This window comes from Hypomesus nipponensis, chromosome 12 (assembly GCF_054491055.1).
Source record: "Hypomesus nipponensis isolate SF chromosome 12, ASM5449105v1, whole genome shotgun sequence".
NCBI lineage: Eukaryota > Metazoa > Chordata > Actinopteri > Osmeriformes > Osmeridae > Hypomesus > Hypomesus nipponensis.
This window is the reverse complement of record NC_140372.1, coordinates 6,294,555-6,312,156: the sequence shown is the minus strand read 5'-3', so window position 1 is coordinate 6,312,156 and position 17,602 is coordinate 6,294,555. Positions and strand designations below refer to the sequence as shown.

At 48.8% G+C, this 17,602-nt stretch overlaps 1 protein-coding gene across 1 annotated transcript in view; it reads right to left on the bottom strand.

Annotated features, from left to right (window-relative positions):
- Positions 1-17,602, bottom strand: part of ush2a (Usher syndrome 2A (autosomal recessive, mild)) — a 133,184-nt gene that overhangs the window by 64,973 nt on the left and 50,609 nt on the right. The window contains exons 28-42 of the mRNA XM_084668085.1: positions 17,483-17,584; positions 17,122-17,310; positions 16,719-16,849; positions 16,293-16,569; positions 15,789-16,013; positions 15,367-15,447; positions 13,698-13,883; positions 11,476-11,613; positions 9,814-9,975; positions 8,195-8,354; positions 6,080-6,242; positions 5,801-5,948; positions 4,236-4,387; positions 3,543-3,690; positions 1,207-1,368 (exon numbers count right to left, since the gene is read on the bottom strand). Of these exons, the coding sequence (XP_084524211.1) occupies positions 1,207-1,368; positions 3,543-3,690; positions 4,236-4,387; positions 5,801-5,948; positions 6,080-6,242; positions 8,195-8,354; positions 9,814-9,975; positions 11,476-11,613; positions 13,698-13,883; positions 15,367-15,447; positions 15,789-16,013; positions 16,293-16,569; positions 16,719-16,849; positions 17,122-17,310; positions 17,483-17,584 (2,424 nt within the window). The remainder of the gene's footprint in view (positions 1-1,206; positions 1,369-3,542; positions 3,691-4,235; positions 4,388-5,800; positions 5,949-6,079; positions 6,243-8,194; positions 8,355-9,813; positions 9,976-11,475; positions 11,614-13,697; positions 13,884-15,366; positions 15,448-15,788; positions 16,014-16,292; positions 16,570-16,718; positions 16,850-17,121; positions 17,311-17,482; positions 17,585-17,602) is intronic.

Here is a 17,602-nt window from a genome sequence, read left to right as displayed (position 1 = left end):
GGAAGAGAGAGGGGGGGGGAGGAGTGGTATTTAAAATTTATACTTTACACTTCCTCTTGTCTTTGTTTTGAACTTGAACATTTCTTTATTTCAGTCGAACTTTCCTCATTCCTGCCTCTGTTGTTTTGTGACTGCTATTTGGCAAGACGCGTGTGTGTCTGAGTATGTGAGAGTGTGAGAGAGAGGGTGTGTGTGTCTGAGTATGTGTGTGTATGTGTGAGCGGGAGAGAGAGAGAGAATGTGTCTCGTCTGTTCTGATCAGCTGTGGCCTTTATCAGTATGCATAATCAACTTCCATTCAACTAGTTAATCATATACATACACTACAACACACTAGCACAGACACACACACACACACACACACACAAACATGCAGTCAGAGGGAGAAATAAAGAGAGTGTGTGGGAGTAGGAGATCTTAGCAGTGCTCAGGTCTCTTGGTCTACAAACATGCCCGTGACACATGCTGTAATCATGCTAACATTGAACAGATGGAAAAGAGAACAGTGCGTTTGGGTGTGTTTGTTTATCGGGCATGAGGCATAAAGTGTGCAAGGATTTGTGCACGTGTGTAACTGTGTGTTCATAATTGTAAATGTAAGTGTGTAGGAGGGTGTTTGTGTGTGTGGATGTGTGTGTGTGTATGTTTGACACATGTAAGAGATAGTTTAATGTCTTGTTCCTCCACTTCCCTGCTTCTTCAAGGAAGACAGATGGACTCTAAAGATGGTCTTTCTTAGAAATACTGGTCATTATATCACCAAGATAATGGTCCTCCAACACACACACACATGCACGCACACACGCAAACTCACGCAAGCCTGGCTGGTGAGTAAATCTGTGCAGAATGTGTGTGGACCATTAAGCAGAGTGAATGAAGCTGCAGCTACTTAGCCAATGAGACGGCTCCTTCCATGTGGACAGACCGTCGTAAAAAGGGACATTTGTGACATTTCTGAACCATAAGAGTCATAATTAAAATCAACAACAATTTAACAAGTGGATGAGAGGTCCTGTTAGCACTGTCATAAAGGACAGAGGGAGAGCGACACAGAGAGAGAGAGAGACACGGGATGAAGGAGAGAGAGAGATCTGCGTACACAAAGTAGGAGTGAGTGTCTGTTTGCGTGTGCAGCATGTTTGATTGTCCAGTATGCATGTGTGTGAGAATGTGAGTGTGTATGGTGTGTGTGTGTGTCTCCATTACCTGCAGGGGCCATGGTGGCAGCAGCAGGCTGGCTCTCCACACAGCCCTGACTGTTACAGCCTCTCACCCACAGGAGGTAGGAGGAGCTGGGCCGGAGCCCCTCCAGAGACACCCACCCCCCGGCCTCCCGCCCCGACAGCTCTCCTGCTGACTCCTGTGCTCCTGGGGGGGGGGGGGAGCGAGAGAATAGAGAGGGGGAGGGAGAGAGAGAGAGAACGGTCCATTAAAACAAATAATAATTCTGGCAGTCCACACTTTTTAAACATTTTGTTCATTTTCAAAAACGTGTTCTGTCTCTTTGTTCATTTTCCTCAGTAAAGTCATCGGAGAGAAAAAACGAGAGAGAGAAAGAGAGATGAAAGAACAGAGGCTGAATGACATAAAGAACATGACATCACACACACACACACACACGCACACGCACACCAGGGAGGTCATGGGTGGGCCATGGTAGTCCCTTGCTGACTCCGCCCCCGTGCTGCAGGACTAGCAGGATATACAGCCCTGCGCTAATTACAATCACATTAATTCCACTTAGATCTCACAGGAGCTGTATAGTGTGTGTGTTTGTCAGTGTGCATGTGTGTGTGTGTGTGGTGAGCTGTGTATATGTGTGTGCTCTTTGTATGTGTGTGAGGGGGGTGAAAGTCCATGGAATGTGGCACCATAAAGAAATCAATAGGTATAAAGTGTGTGTGGACGATTCAACAACTCCGCCACAGTGAGAGAGAGAGAGAGAGAGAGAGAGAGAGAGAGAGAGACAGAGAGAGAGAGAGAGAGACAGAGAGACAGAGAGAGAGAGAGAGAGAGAGAGAGAGAAGGAGGAGGAGGAGGAAAAGGAGGAGAGAGAGAAGGGGGAAGAAGATGAAGAAAGGAAAGAGATAGAAGTGAAAGAGAGAGAGCAATATAGAAACATTGAGAAAGAGAGAGCTGTCTCTTTTCTTAGCACACATCCTTTATTAGCTGTGAATGCAGGGAAGCAGAGGAGATAAGGAGAGAGGAGGGACAGAAAAGGAGAAGAGAGGAGGAGAGAGGAGAGGTGAGAAAAGGAGTTGAGAGGAGGTGAAAGGGAAGGAGAGGATAAGGGAGAGGAAGTATAGAGGGAGAGTGCCCTGATGGAGATAGTATTATTGAGGTTACACTGGGAAACTCAAAGGAGAAGAGTTTGTGAATTAAAACTTGCAAATCTAGACAAGCACCTTTCCAACACTTCATCTTTAGGCTACACTATCTCTGATGCCATCTTAACACACACACACACACACACACACACACACACACACACACACACACATAAAGGCAGTGTGTATCAAAGGGAAGCATGGGTAGCTAGTTTAAAGCTGTGTGTCTCTCCTCCTCCTCATCCCCCTGTCTTCCTCCGCCTCCTGCAGTAATCTGTGTGTTCCTGTGTGAAGACCACATCAAAGGCGTGGGGATGCGCCCGTCCAGCTAACACTCTAACAGAGAGAGAGGGGTCAGGAGCACATGCTACAAGTCTGATTACTATCAATGTCCTGAGCGCTCCTCTCCTCTCCCATCCTATTCTCCCTTTCTCTATTATCCTCTCTGCTCTCCTCTCCTTCTCTAGCTTTTCCTGACCTGTTCTTTCTGTACCCTCTCTTTTCTTCTCTGCTTTCGTCTCTACTTCTTTCTCCTTTTCTCTCCTATCTGATTTATTTTAGCCGGCTAAATACGTAATAGAATATATGTTTAAATGTGTGTGCCGGTTCGCTGTGTGTTAACTGACCAAGCTAACCAGACCAGAGCATGAGATCAACCTCTGTTTGCAGCTTTTCCTCCCACAAGCACTTTCTTTCTCTCTCTCTCTCTCTCTCTCTCTCTCTCTCTCTCTCTCTCTCTCTCTCTCTCTCTCTCTCTCTCTCTCTCTCTCTCTCTCTCTCTCTCTCTCTCTCTCTATCACAATATCTCTCTCTCTCTCTCTCTCTCTATCTCTTTCTTTCTGTCTCTCTCTCTCTACCTCCAGTACTGCTGACAATCAACTCAGGGCAAATTAACAACATGTAGAACAGGAAGCCCCTCATTCAGACACACTGGAGCTGCTGTGCTTACTAAGCTCATGCAGCTGCACTTTGGACCTGCACAGCACAATACATTAGAAATAAAACCACTTAAGCACTTATTTGCCACAATTGCTGAACTTGAACCAGTGTGTGTGCAGTTATTATTGTAATTGTGGGTATGTGTGTGTGTGTGCTTGTGCTACTAGTGTATGTGTGTTAGCGTGGATGTGTGTGTTAGTATCCAGCTATTTTTTAAATTGCGTTTAAGGTGGGGAAGACAACTGTTGTGTGTGTGTGTACGTGTGTGTGTATTACCTGTGAGTGTGTAGAAGAGTGTGTAGTTCATGTTTCCATGGGGCTGGGCAGGGCCCACCCACTTGGCTTTGACAGATCGAGGGCTCTCATTGCTCAACTCCAGGAACACAGGGCCAATCGGGGCCGACTCCAGAGTACGCCTCTCAACCTGGTAACACACACACGCACACATTGTGTTACAGGAAAAAATGCCATGCATATACACAAACAGCATTGTCACCTTTCCTCCTTCGTCTCCCCCTCATGTCTTCCTCCTCTCCCTCCTGCCTCCCCCTAAGCCCATGCACTGCTGTGTCAGCAGACCGCGGTGTTTGGCTAAATATGGCGTCCATATTGGAAAAACGCCCAAGTCTGGTCCATCAGAGGCGTGTCCTGTCCTGAGTGGCATTTCTACCAAATGTCAGCCCCTCCAGACGGACCTTTATTGAGCCCCGTGAATTGATCACCTTTATGATGTCTCCTGCCAGCTGACACACACACGCACACACACTCACACACACACACTAGTGACATTACCATAATGCAAATATGCCACACGTGAGAGGAGGCATGTTTTATGACGTGTGTGTGTGCGTGCGTGTGTTCACGTGCACGACACACTGTTTGTGTATTTGTGTATTTGCGACCTGTGTGTGCACGCCGGTGTGTGTGTCTGTGTGTCTGTGTAGATGTGTGTGTGTGTGTCCTGCTGACCAAAGGCCCCAGAGCACAGCCCTGTGCCGTGCAGGCCTGCACTCTGAAGCTGTGGAGGCTCCAGGGTGAAAGGTCATCCACCATCAGCCAATCAGAGGAGGAATTCTGGACCAGGGCGCCATTCATCCACAAACCATAGCTGGTGATGACACCTGGAAGGAGCACACACACACACAAACATACACACACACACACACACACACACACAAGAAAAGAAACCAATTATAAAGCATGATGCAGGATCTAATCATAGTTATATGCACATATAAACCATCACGGCTGCCTTCAATCAGAAGGCACACAGAGGCTTAGAGAGACGCTGTCTGGCCCAGAGCACGCCTGTTTTAATCAGCTGTGGGTTTTACTGCACACTATCACAGAATGAAGATACAAAGCTATATTAGACACTCACCTCGTCCCATTACACACACACGCTCACACATGCTCACACACACACACACACACACACTTGTGGTATTAAAGGAGTAGCGTGGGTCGGGAATCCGTCCATCAGTGTGTTGTAATAAGACAGGTTGAAATGAATCAAATACATAACTGGCTTATTCTCTGCTGCGTGTCTCTGTGTTGCTGTGTCTTAATCCCTGGGAGGATCATCTCTCTAATCCCCGCAGGATTGGGAAGGAACCGGAGCGTTCTACTGTGGAACCAAGCAGGCGAACGATTGCCTCTGAAAAGCAGCTAAATAAAATAATACTCCATATCCTCTACCCGGAACTAAAGCCTGTTAAGTGTGAGATAATCTGTTAATGGAGATTACGATTTTTTTTTTCTTCTTTTTCTTTTTAAATATATCTAAAACGCTGTCATATTAGACATTTGATCATTTAGCATGGCCATTAGTAACAGATACGCTTCCAGTGTTTTAATATAACTGTTTTCAGTTGTGACCAATAGAAACTAAAATGATGTACTATACTAGATTTAAACCTGTAATTTACAGTTAAATAGTATCTCTCTTTCTTTTTGTGTATGTACAATGTGAAGTGAATATATGTAGATGTGTGTGTGATCGTGTGAATATATGTGTGTGTGTGTGTGTGTGTGCATGAGAGCATGCGTGCGTGTGTGTGAGTGTATGAATATGTGAGCGTGTGTCTGTAGGAGGGTGAGGGATGGACAGCCCAGTGTATTTCCAGCCTGCAGTTCACAGCTTCAGTCAAAAGGGAGCACTTTCTATCCACTTAAGAAAGCTATCGCTTTCCACCGTCCTCTCTCCCTCTCTCCTTCTCTCTCGCTCTATATCTCTGTCTAACTCTCTCATGCGCTCCCTTTCTCTCCATCCCTCTCCCTTTTTATATCCCTCTCTGCATGTCTCTTTTAAATTCATGTTACTCTTACAATCTCTCTCTCTCTCTCTCTCTCTCTCTCTCTCTCTCTCTCTCTCTCTCTCTCTCTCTCTCTCTCTCTTTCTCTGTTTCTGTCTCACTCTCTCACTTTCAAACACACACACACTCTCCTCATCCTTCACTCTTCCATCCCGACTTCCCCCTCCCCTGAAACCTGCTACTGCCCCGTCGCTCCTGCCCCCCCCTCCCCTCTCTCACCGTTGGGAGTGAGGGGGGGTCCCCAGGTGATGTTGAAGGCGTGGGGGGAGAGGGGGATGACGGAGGGGGCAGGGACGCTCTCTGGGGTGCTCTCCTCTGTGTGTGTCTGACTGGCTGGACTGAGAGTACAGCCACCTCCAGTGCACGCCTGCCACACACGCACAAACACACAGATCATACCAAAAAACATAAATATGCTGATGAAAATGTACACACAACAAATGATGAAGTTCTCTTTTTATACTTAACGTTAACTCTACCATGATTTGCGTTACTCACAGCGACAGAAACAGAGTAGGAGGTCCCAGGAGTGAGGTCACGGAGGGTGTGGTCTTCAATCAGCTCCGAGGTGTTATAGGTCAGGGTAGGCTCCGCCCCCTCCACCGACAGGAAGACAGAATAGAACTCCAGCCGACCATTCACCTGAGAGGGGCGGGCCCACCTGGGAGAGAGACAGGAAGGGGATTTGTATGTTGTTAGTGCTTGTCAGTGTGTTATATCGCCAATATCCTCAGTAATCAAGCATCAAAGATAAAGATAGAGTGAGAGGAAAGTATGACAGGGAGAGAGAGAAAGAAGTTGGTGTGTGTGCGTGAGCGCAGGAGAGAGAAGGAAATAATCAGAACGCCTGTGTATATGTGTGTGAGAGAGAGAGTGTGTGAGTGTGTGTGTGTAGTGTGTCAGCCGTCCCCCGGCGGTTCAACAGTGGTTATCAGGCCAGACGAGGGTTTCTCCTGCAGGAGAGGAGGAGACGGAAACAGGCCAGGCAGCTCAGATACTGTTACACTGTCTCTCTCTCTCTCTCTCTCTCTCTCTCTCTCTCTCTCTCTCTCTCTCTCTCTCTCTCTCTCTCTCTGTCTCTCTCTCTCTCTCTCTCTCTCTCTCTCTCTCTTTCTTTCTCCATATCTCTACCTCTCTCCATCTCACTCTCTCTTTCTTTACATCCCCCCCCCTCCTCTCTGATCCCTCTCTCTGATAGGGGAGGTAGAGTGTCCTCTGTGCTATTTCCAGCCTGAGAAAAGTCACCCCCTCCCCCCTCCCCAACACACACCAAAGTCCTGTCCTGCCTAGGGTTTCAAACACTCCTTTTGTTACACTGAATTTTGACTGGGTCACAGTCTACCCTCACCATTTCAGAATTAGCCCAAATCAATCCCCCAGATAAAACAATCATAATGCGTTCAGTCTCCATGGTACTTCCTGGCGTTCGACAGCCCCGGAGAGGCCCCGCCCCCTCCAAGGGGCCGGCCACGCCCTGAACAGGAGGTCCATTGTTCCAGTGATGAATGCCGTCAGGCTGCGTGTGTGACGGATGAGTGTGGAACCGTGTCGTTAGCGCGGACGTTAATCAGTCATTTACGTTATCGCAGTGATTTATACGGTGCTGGAAGCCTGAATGACAAGGGATTTGTGATTATTTATATTGCAAATATTCTAAATATTCCTAATATTCACTCTCAAACTGTTTTCAGTTCAGTTCAGGTGGATATGTGGACAGAGATGGAGTGTCTGTGCGATTGAGTGCAACCCTTTCTGTCTCTTTACTGACATACATATAGCACACACACACACAATGACACACACACAGACATTATACGCACATATGGATCCAGACTATCTTTGCTGGATCATCATCCAGTTTCTATTTTCATCCCTGTTTCCAAATGTGTCTTTCGTTTCTCTCCCATCACTTCTTTATTTCCCTCCCTCCCTCTAACTCTCTCTCTCTCTCTCTCTCTCTCGCCTCTTCCTCTCTCTCTCTCCCTCCCTCTGTAGTGTTGGAGGACAGACAATGACATGCAGTATAAACACATCTATCTATAAGCCTGCAGCCTCTCTTGAGGTGTCATATTCAATGACACCCGCTGTTGTTTATGGCTCTGTGTCGCTGTGCTAACCTGTACACAGCAGCACATTATATCATAACACCTGTACACAGAACCATACAGGACATCTACTGTATACCTGCAACGCATTATCAAAACACCTGTACACAGAACCATACAGGACATCTACTGTATACCTGCAACGCATTATCAAAACACCTGTACACAGAACCATACAGGACATCTACTGTATACCTGCAACGCATTATCAAAACACCTGTACACAGAACCATACAGAACAACATCCATACCTACAGAAAAAGATCTCATCACACCTGTACACAGCAGCACGTTATTTATATAATGTTTAATATGTTACATTTATATTCACCTGTAAATATAAAGATGCAGAGGAATGACAGCTTGTAAACAGGGTGTGTGCATATACAAACACCTGAGCGTGTGTGAAGGCATTCGTGTGCGTGGATCAGGGTGTGTGTCTGGATCAGGGTGTGAGTGTGTATGCGGCCATGCGTGAGTATGCGTGTGTGTGTGTGTGTGTACTTACTTGATGTGGACGCTGTGTGAGTCGAGCGCTGTGAGTGTGGGCGGGGCCAGAGGCCCAGGTGGCTGCTGGGAGGTGAACAGGGTCACCTGGGAGCTGTTGGTGCAGCCTGCTGCCGTACACACACCCAGCACAAACACGTGAGGGGAATACACACCCAGACCTAGAACACACACACAGACATACATACATATGCATGCACACAAACACAGATGTACTCACACACACACACACACACACACACAATTGCACGCATACACACGGACGGACACACACAAAACAGAAGAAAGATAGTTCAAAGTACAATCACTACATTATTTGAAAATCTCACAACCATAGCGATAGGAGGACAACATATTTGGGTTCACACACATGCAAACACACACACACACACGCACAGCAGGCTGATTTGTTAGTTATTTGTAGAGGGAGGCGGGAGGCTGAGAGTCAGGCTGGGAGCCGAGGGTTTCAAAGAGAAGGAGCTTCTCTCCTTGAAGATGAGGGAGCAGGTTTACAGCCAGCAAAGAGAGGGGAGGGAGGGGGAGGAGGGGGGGAAGAGAGGGGGAGGGAGGGGGAAGAGAGGGGGAGGGAGAGCAGGACTGGAAGGGGGAGGATTGGGGACAGGGGGGGGATGGAGAGACAAAGAGGAAAGATGAAGGAGAGAGAAGGGGCGAGAGGAGTGGAGAAAGGGGGGAGCAGTGAATCCAAAATCTCAGCAGGGAAACGGCATTGCTGGGCCAACGCTTACACACACACGCGCGCACACACACACTGCTGCCAGACACACACACACACATAAACACTCAAATATTGGATTCCCCAGGTTTATAATCCAACAACAGAGAGAAGAAAAGAAAGAAAGAAATAGGTGAAGATATAGGGGACCAGATGGAGGTGTGTAAGATGATGGTACAGAGGAGGAGAGGGGAGGAGAGGAGAGGAGAGGGGAGGAGAGGAGAGGAGAGGGGAGGGGAGGGGAGGAGAGGAGAGGAGAGGAGAGGAGAGGAGAGGAGAGGAGAGGGGAGGGGAGGAGAGGAGAGGAGAGGAGAGGAGAGGAGAGGAGAGGAGAGGAGAGGAGAGGAGAGGAGAGGAGAGGAGAGGAGAGGAGAGGGGAGGGGAGGAGAGGAGAGGAGAGAAGAGACAGGCCTATGTAATGGTATTTAGCTCATGTAATGACACCTTTCATAATCCCCAGCATCACTGTAGATCAGATACATCAGATACAGCACATTACCACTGCACTGATAACACCATGCTTTTTGTGTGTGTGCGACTGTGTTGGACAGAGGGATTTCCAGTTCATACCTCAATGCATTTCGCCCACGATCGTGTATGCGTGATGGAATATTTTGTGTGGGTATGTGTGTGTGTGTGTGCATGTGTGTGTGTATCCCAGCCAGTGATCCAGTCCCAAGTCTGACATGTGTCTCCCCCAGTGTTTAAGGCTTCTTAGAGCTCTTCCCCTGGTAACTCCCAGATGCTCTGCTCTCCTCTCTTTCTAATGCTAATCCCTCGCACCATTTTGTTTTCTCTTCCTCCTTTCATGGAGCCCTCATCCTTCTGTACTGACAGGGCTGTCTCCACAGGCTTATACACACACACACACACACACGCACTCTTACCGGTGACGTTGAGGTGTGTGCGGTTGCCACGGTAGCGGAGGGTTCCATCCTGGTACAACAGGAAGTGAGTGACCCGGCCGTTGGGCCTGCGAGGGGGGGCCCAGGTCAGTGCCAGGGAGGAGGGGTGGGAGACTGCGTCTGGGGGGGGAACGTCCTCCGGAGCTGCGGGGTGGGAAGGGGGGAGAGAGGGAGTTGGGGTTTGAGAGGGTGTGCATGCGTGTGTGTGTGTGTGTGTGTGTATAAGGCAAAACAGGGAGGGGGAGGGGGGATGAAAAAAGGGTGAATAAAAAAACTAAGTGAGAGAGGGAGATGACATGATAAAGGTTGAGAGAGAGGACCGGCATGTTAAATACTGGAGAAAGAGAGAAAAAGAGAGACAGAGAAGGATAAAGAGAAAGAGAAGCAGGAGGGAACTTGTATCACCAGTCTTTTTCTGACAGAGAACAATGTTGAAACTCTGTCCGGCTGAGAATCGATACAGTAATCTCACATCCACAAGCTATTGATCCCCCCGCTCCCCTCTGACCCGCAGCGTCATATTAGCCCTTAAACAAGGCTATTTAGCTCAGGCCAGATTAATGGGCAGACTCGAACCATGCCCGCATATCTCTCAGTCCCCTCCTCAGGACCCCTAGTGGGGCTAACACCCAACGCCTACCAAGAGAGAGGGGGAGAGAGGGACAGATAGAAGAGAGAGAGAAGCAGAGAGATAACTGAGAGAGGTAGATGAACAGAGAGGCAGATAGAGAGGTGGAGAGGGGGAGAGAGAAAGATGTAGAGCAAGTGAGAGAGGTCCAGCAAGAGAGAAGTAAGAGAGAGGGGGGGAGAGAGAGAGAGAGAGAGAGAGAGAGAGAGAGAGAGAGAGGCAGAAGTAAAGGTAGAGAGAGGGAGAGAAAGAGAATGAGGGAAGAGCAGAGCAGCCTTAGGATTTGGTCATGGTGAAAGATAAGAGAACGTTAAGGAGAGAGAAGAGAGGAGGGATGATTTGGTTGGGGAAGGGTGTGTGTGGTGGAAATGTTTTATTCTGGAATGATACTCCTTTAATGTGAAATCCCTCTGCCAAACCACGTGGACAAGTTTGTGGTTTTATGTGTTCTTCTGTGTGTATGAGTGTGCATACTATGCATGTGTTTACTTTACTTGTACTGTATATGTGTATTGTGTGTGTACTGTACTGTGTGTTTACTATGTGTACTGTGCGTGTATGTACTGTGTGGGTGTACTGTGTGTGTGTGCACTTCTATTAATCTCTCACATGCCCCGTTTCTAACGACAGCACAGCAGCATTATACAATGGAACAGCAATTAACAGTTCCATTCATCAGAATCACAGCTATTACACACACAGTCCATTAAGCTATAAGGCTGCTTCATCCCTCTATCTCCTCTCCATCCATCCATCCTCACATCCCTATATCTCCCCCCTCCTCCTCCATTCCTCTATATTTTCCCCTCCATCTCTTCATTCCTCTATGTCCTCCCCTCCTCCTCCATCCCTTCATCCCTCTATGTCCTCCTCTCCTCCCTCTCATCCCTCTATCTCCTCCATCCATCCCCTGCTTCTCTCCACTCCTCTCAACACTACAAAACACACAGGCGTAATCCATCACTGCTAACGTGGAGGCAGTAGAAGTGTGTGAGGGTCTTAGTGTGTAACTTTACCCTCTTCAGGAGTGACAAGGCTCCACCTCCCCACACCATCTTCACTGTCGTCGCGGCGACTTTCCGTGCAGCCTGCCTGAGTGCAGGCCGTTACCGTGACGATGTAGCGAGTAAAGGGAGTCAGACCAGACAGCAGGCCTGAAGAAGACAGAGACAGAGAGAAGTAACAAGAGTGGCTTTGTAGGCAATAGATTTGTTTTTGATATTTTCTGATTTATTTTTGTTCGAGTGTGTGTACATGTGTATGTGTATGTGTGTGTGTGTATGAGAGAGACAGAGACAGAGAGAGAGAGAGAGAGAGAGAGAGAGAGAGAGAGAGAGAGAGAGACACACAGAGAGAGAGAGAGAGAGAGAGAGAGAGAGAGAGAGAGAGAGAGAGAGAGAGAGAGAGAGAGAGAGAGAGAGAGAGAGACTGTCTAGGTCAGAGTCCCTGGAGAGGAGTTCCCTGTCTAACTCCAGAGCAGAGGTGGAGCAGCTGACGGAGAGGAGGAGGAGGAGGTCTAAATGACACTTCAGGTATAAATAGAAACAGGAGGAGGAGGTGAAGCAGAAGGAGGAGGTGGAGGAGGAGCAGTCCACAACAGGCAGTGTGTGATATCATCTTCCTGCAATCTGAGATACCTGAGAGAGTAGGAGGGGAGGGGGGCAGCCCTAGAACACTATACCTCCCTCTCTCCCAGTTCTCTGTATTCCCTTATCTCTCTCTCTGTCTCTCCTTCACCCACCCACCCACCCACCCTCTCCTGCTCTCTCTCTCTCTCTCTCTCTCTCTCTCTCTCTCTCTCTCTCTCTCTCTCTCTCTCTCTCTCTCTCTCTCTCTCTCTCTCTCTCTCTCTCTCTCTCTTTCTCCCTCCCTCTCTCCTCTGTATAAATAGCAGTCCCTAACAGGACCCCCAAGCAGTAAATTACAGCACAGGACCCGTGAAAGCCCAGCCTTTTAATTAATTTTAACAGTTTAAAATCATCAGGATTTATTTATAAAACTCATCGTCCCAAAAACTAAGCTGTTGTACTGTAGGTAGGCTGGTTCAGGGGGGTGAGGGGCTCCCTGAGTGGCTCTCTGGCTCGCGTCCATGACAACGGTCGTTATGGTAATCTGTGGGCGGATAGATGGCTGTCGTGGCGATGTGGTTGATGTGTGCATATCTTTCTGTGAGTGTGTGTTTGTGTGTGTGAGACAGGGAGGTGTGGATGGCTATAAACATTCTCTAAACCGCTCAGTAATTGGCCAGGTGTCCCTGCCTCTTCTTTCACTCGTGCTCTTTTCCCTCCTTCTCTAACCCTACATCTCTTCATCTTTCCTCCACCCATCCTTCCTCCACTTTTGTTTATCTTCTCTACTCTTGCTCACCCTCTGTCTCTCCTTACTCCTACCTTCTACCTCTGACTGTATCTTCCTTTCACATACTCATCCTCTCTCCTCCCTCCCTCCCTCTCTCTCTCTCTCTCTCTCTCTCTCTCTCCCTCCCTCCCTCCCTCCCTCTCTCTCTCTCTCTCTCTCTCTCTCTCTCTCTCTCTCTCTCTCCCTCCCTCCCTCCCTCCCTCCCTCCCTCCCTCCCTCCCTCCCTCCCTCCCTCCCTCCCTCCCTCCCTCCCTCTCTCTCTCTCTCTCTCTCTCTCTCTCTCTCTCTCTCTCTCTTTCTCCCCCTCTTCACACTCATTCTGTTTTAATTCAATTAGGACTGAGCCCTACTCCTCTGCTATTACACTCTCATTTGCTTTCTGTGTTTTTATCTTCCTGGGTGACTCTGCCCGCTCTGGCAGGACGTCATAAATAAGGACGGACACCCCTGCTGTCTGCCAGGGAGAGAGGGAGGGAGGCAGGGAGGGAGGGAGAGAACGGGAGGGAGAGAGAGTGGAGGGAGAGGGAGAGAGAGCGAGAGAGAAAGAGAGGGGGAGATAGAGAAAGAGGGAGAAAGCCCATCTTGATTTTTGCCTGGAGACATGGGACATCAGGCAGGGACGAATCAGAGTGGTTGTAAAGAGAGAGGAAGAGAGAGGTAGAGAGAGAGGGAGAGGGAAAGAGAGAAAGAAAGAAAGAAAAAAGAGAGAGAGAGAGGGAGGTCTAGTATGACATCATTAGTATCTGGGGTAGGACAGAGTCCTCCTCCCAGATAGCTGGCAAGGCCCCGAGGACAGAATGCCAGAGAACACCTGTGTGTGTGTGTGTGTGTGTGTGTGTGTGTGTGTGTGTGTGTGAAAGAGAGAGATCTACACACTCACCTGTAAAGTTTCCTCCAGACAGGTAGGTTGCGCTCACAGGTGCTGAGCCGGGCTGGTCTCTGTCGTAAGCTCTCACCTCATACCTGTCAATCACACCTCTGACATCAGAGGGCGGAGTCCAGCTCACCTGGGCACTAAAGCCACTCCCACTTTCAACTCTGGAGGGAGGAGGGACCCTAAGGGGCACTGGGGAGAGGGAAAGAGAGAGTATGTGTGAGAGAGAGAGAGAGAGAGAGAGGGAGAAACAGAAAGGGATAGAGAGAGAACGATGGAAAAGAGGATAAAAGGTAGAAAATACGGTGAGAGGGAAACGTGGTAAGCGTGAGGGGATATAGAAAGAGAAGAGAGAGAGAGAGAGAGAGAGAGAGAGAGAGAGAGAGGAAGAGAATGAAGAGAGCAGAAACAGAAAAAGCAGAGAGAGGGAGAGAGACTAAAGGAAAGCATCCTCCATATTCTCCAGCTTTAATAGAGCCAGTAAATCACACAGAACCATTAGCATAAATACAATTTATTAGAGTTGTAACTTTTTCACCACTGATTTAATACATCCACCATTCATTCTCAACCACATATCACTGCAATCAACCACCTCTGAGCTCTCTCTCTCCTGCTTGCTCTGTTTTTCCCTTCCTCTCTCACTCTCTCTCTCTCTCTCTCACTCTCTCTCTCTCTCTCTCTCTCTCTCTCTCTCTCTCTCACACTCTCTCTCTCACACACTCTCTCTCTCACTCTCTCTCTCTCACACTCTCTCTCTCTCTCTCTCTCTCTCTCTCTCTCTCTCTCTCTCTCTCTCTCTCTCTCTCTCTCTCTCTCTCTCTCTCTTTCACACTCTCTCGGCTCTCTCTTTCCCTTTTTCTCGCTACATCTGTCGGCTCAGGAGGGCAGAGGAGGAGAGTGGTGGACAGTGGATGAGAGAAGAAGAGAAGAGAGGAGAGCGGAGGAAAGAAGGAGAGTTGAAGAGAGGGTAGGTTAATTCCCCACAAGGGAGAGACGGGGTCAACAGGCTTTAACATAAATACTGAGGGAGAGGCACACATACGCTCGCACACACGCACACTGGATATATCCACACTTTACACATACACGAACCACTTCTAAACGCATTATCAATCTCAGTTACCATTGTAACCATCACTGCTGTAATCACATGGTTACAATGGCCAGATCCTTCATGTCACAGATCCAGAGATAGACCTGCACACAGACAACTCTTTTCCCTATCTCCCTCCCTCCCTCCCTCACACAAACACATACACAAATACGTACAGTACACACGCTCAAACACATCATTACTTTGTCTGGGTGGAAGCAACCAGCTGCTATTTGTAACACTGTGTGTGTGTGTGTGTGTGTGTGTGTAACAGCGTAGCTGCCGTGCTGGGACACATGATAAGGTATCGGCCCGGTCCATCTCATCTCTCTGACCATATTAGACCAGATAAGACCAGAACCAGCCCCAAGGAAAACTATGACACAAACACATACCAGGGGACCTGCTGGTGTGTGTGTGTGAGAGTGTGTGTGTATGTGAGGAAGGTATTGCTGCTTTGTCTGTGTTAGTCGCTACTGTAGTGTGTACAGTAAATTATCTGTCCCTGTGTGTGTGTGTGTGTGTACCTGTCCGTGTGTGTGTGTGTGTGTACCTGTCCGTGTGTGTGTGTGTGTGTACCTGTCCCGTGGCTGCGTGTGCGGTCCCAGACCCCTGCTGTCCAGCCCCCTGCAGAGGACACCACCAGCCTGTACAGATACTCTGAAAGAGAGAGAGGGAAAGAGAGGGGGAGAGAGAGGTAGAGGGGGAGAGAGGGGGAAAGAGAGGTAGAGGGGGAGAGAGGGAGAGAAAGGTACAGGGGGAGAGAGAGGGAGAGAGAAGTAGAGAGGGAGAGAGAAAGGGAAAAAGAGGTAGAGGGGGAGTGAGAAAGGGAGAGAGAGAGAGATGTATATTTCAGAGGCAGAGTAAGCAGGTTAGAGTGTGTGTGTGCATCTTTCATCATACTGCTGATGGAGAGAACAACCTGTCCTGTACAGGTTAGACCGTGACCTCCACTTCCTTTGTCCTGTGTGTGTGTGAGCGTGTGTGTGCGTGTGTATTACCAGTGAACGGCTGTAGTCCGTGATCTCTGGTCTGTGTCTCTCGGCCTGTGTACACCAGCACAGAGTCATTGCCACGGCAAACGAAGCGGCTGTCGGTTGCCGGGCAGCCGTCCAGGTTGACTCTGACAGAGTGTCGGACGGAAGCCGACAGACTGATGGCAGACACAACCGGTACGCCGGAGAGGGAGGTCCTAACTGCCACGCCCCTCACACACCCTCCCAGACCTGCAGCTCAGGGAACAAAGATTTTTGTTTTGTGCGTGTCTGTCTGTATTCCTGTGTGATTGTGTGTGTGCGTGTGTCTGTGTGTATTCCTGTGTGAGTGTGTGTGTGCGTGTGTCTGTCTGTATTCCTGTGTGATTGTGTGTGTGCGTGTGTCTGTGTGTATTCCTGTGTGCGTGTGTGTGTGCGTGTGTCTGTGTGTATTCCTGTGTGTGTGTCTGTGTGTGAGTGTGTCTGTGTGTATTCCTGTGTGTGTGTCTGTGTGTGAGTGGTGTCTCTCACCATGTCGGTGGCTCATGCTGGCCAGTCCGCTGTGAGTGAGGTGGGAGGGAACCCCCCCCAGGTAGAGGGGTGAGTTCACCCTCAGCCTCCCACCTCCCTCCCCTCTCTGGTACTCTGACCAATCGTTGAGGGAGGCAGAGATAAGGGATCCCTCTTTGACCAATGAGAGCTGATTCCATTCGCCATCACAGTAGCTGAGCCCCACCCACATGCTGAGGTGGGTCACATGACCGCCCCAGGACAGAACCCAAGACAGCAGACCGCCCTCAAGCTGCGCCTACAGAAACACACAACCAGGAAGCTTCAGAAATCAGGTTTATGTGTTTGTGTATAGAGTACAATGCAGAGTATAATTTGAAGGCTGTGTGTGTGTGTACTGTGTGTGTGTGTGTGTGTGGTGTGTATAATGTGTGTGTGTGTGGTCACCAGAGCGTAGTCTTCCCCCTGTGTGTCGTAGCTGAAGAGCAGCAGAGCGTCCAGCTGGTCCGTCCTAAACTCCAAGCTCATCTCAAACTCCTCCCCCCAACGCCACACCTCCGCACCCAGCTCCAGGTAACCTGGGCAACCACACAACCACCACCACCACCGGTCTTTCACTAACTCAGGTTTGTCTTCTGTAGGGTTGTAAAGTTCACATACTGTACTACAAATATTACGTATTTTGTATTGACTGTGGAGTGTATTTTCATAATTCCAAGCTACAAAAGCACTCATAAACAGAACATTCTTAATTAAAATGAGGGTATATTTTTAAAAGACAGTTTGAATCAGAGACACATACACTGGGTGGTTTGGGCCTATCACAAGCTCAGATTAAGACTAGTCATACCTTGTCCCAGGAAGTGTGCTCCATCCTCAGAGTGAGCGGGGCATCCCTCCCAGCTTTCATAGGCCACCACCCTCTCTGTAGCTCTGAACCAATCAAGGGGCTGCCAAACTTCAGATGGACTGTCACTCATCTTCACCTTCACATCTCTAAGGCAACCAGAGAACCCATGCTGAACCAATTGGGCATCCCCTAACCATAACCAAGAAGAGAGATGGAGAGAAAACCGAAGTGATGATAATGGTTTAAGGGTCTAATGTGAGATCAGAGTATGTGGCAACCATTATTGGCATGGACCGTTCCAGTTTGTATCCATTTGAATCACACTGTGGAGGGCCAGAGGGGTGTCCTGTAGTGGACTGACCTGAGTCTTGTCTGTGAAGAGGAAAGTCCTCTGGCAGTCCTCCGATAAACACCCCCGTGTTCTCCCCTATGATGGTACTGCCGCTGGATGCTGACGCATTACCTGGTGGTATGGGTAGAG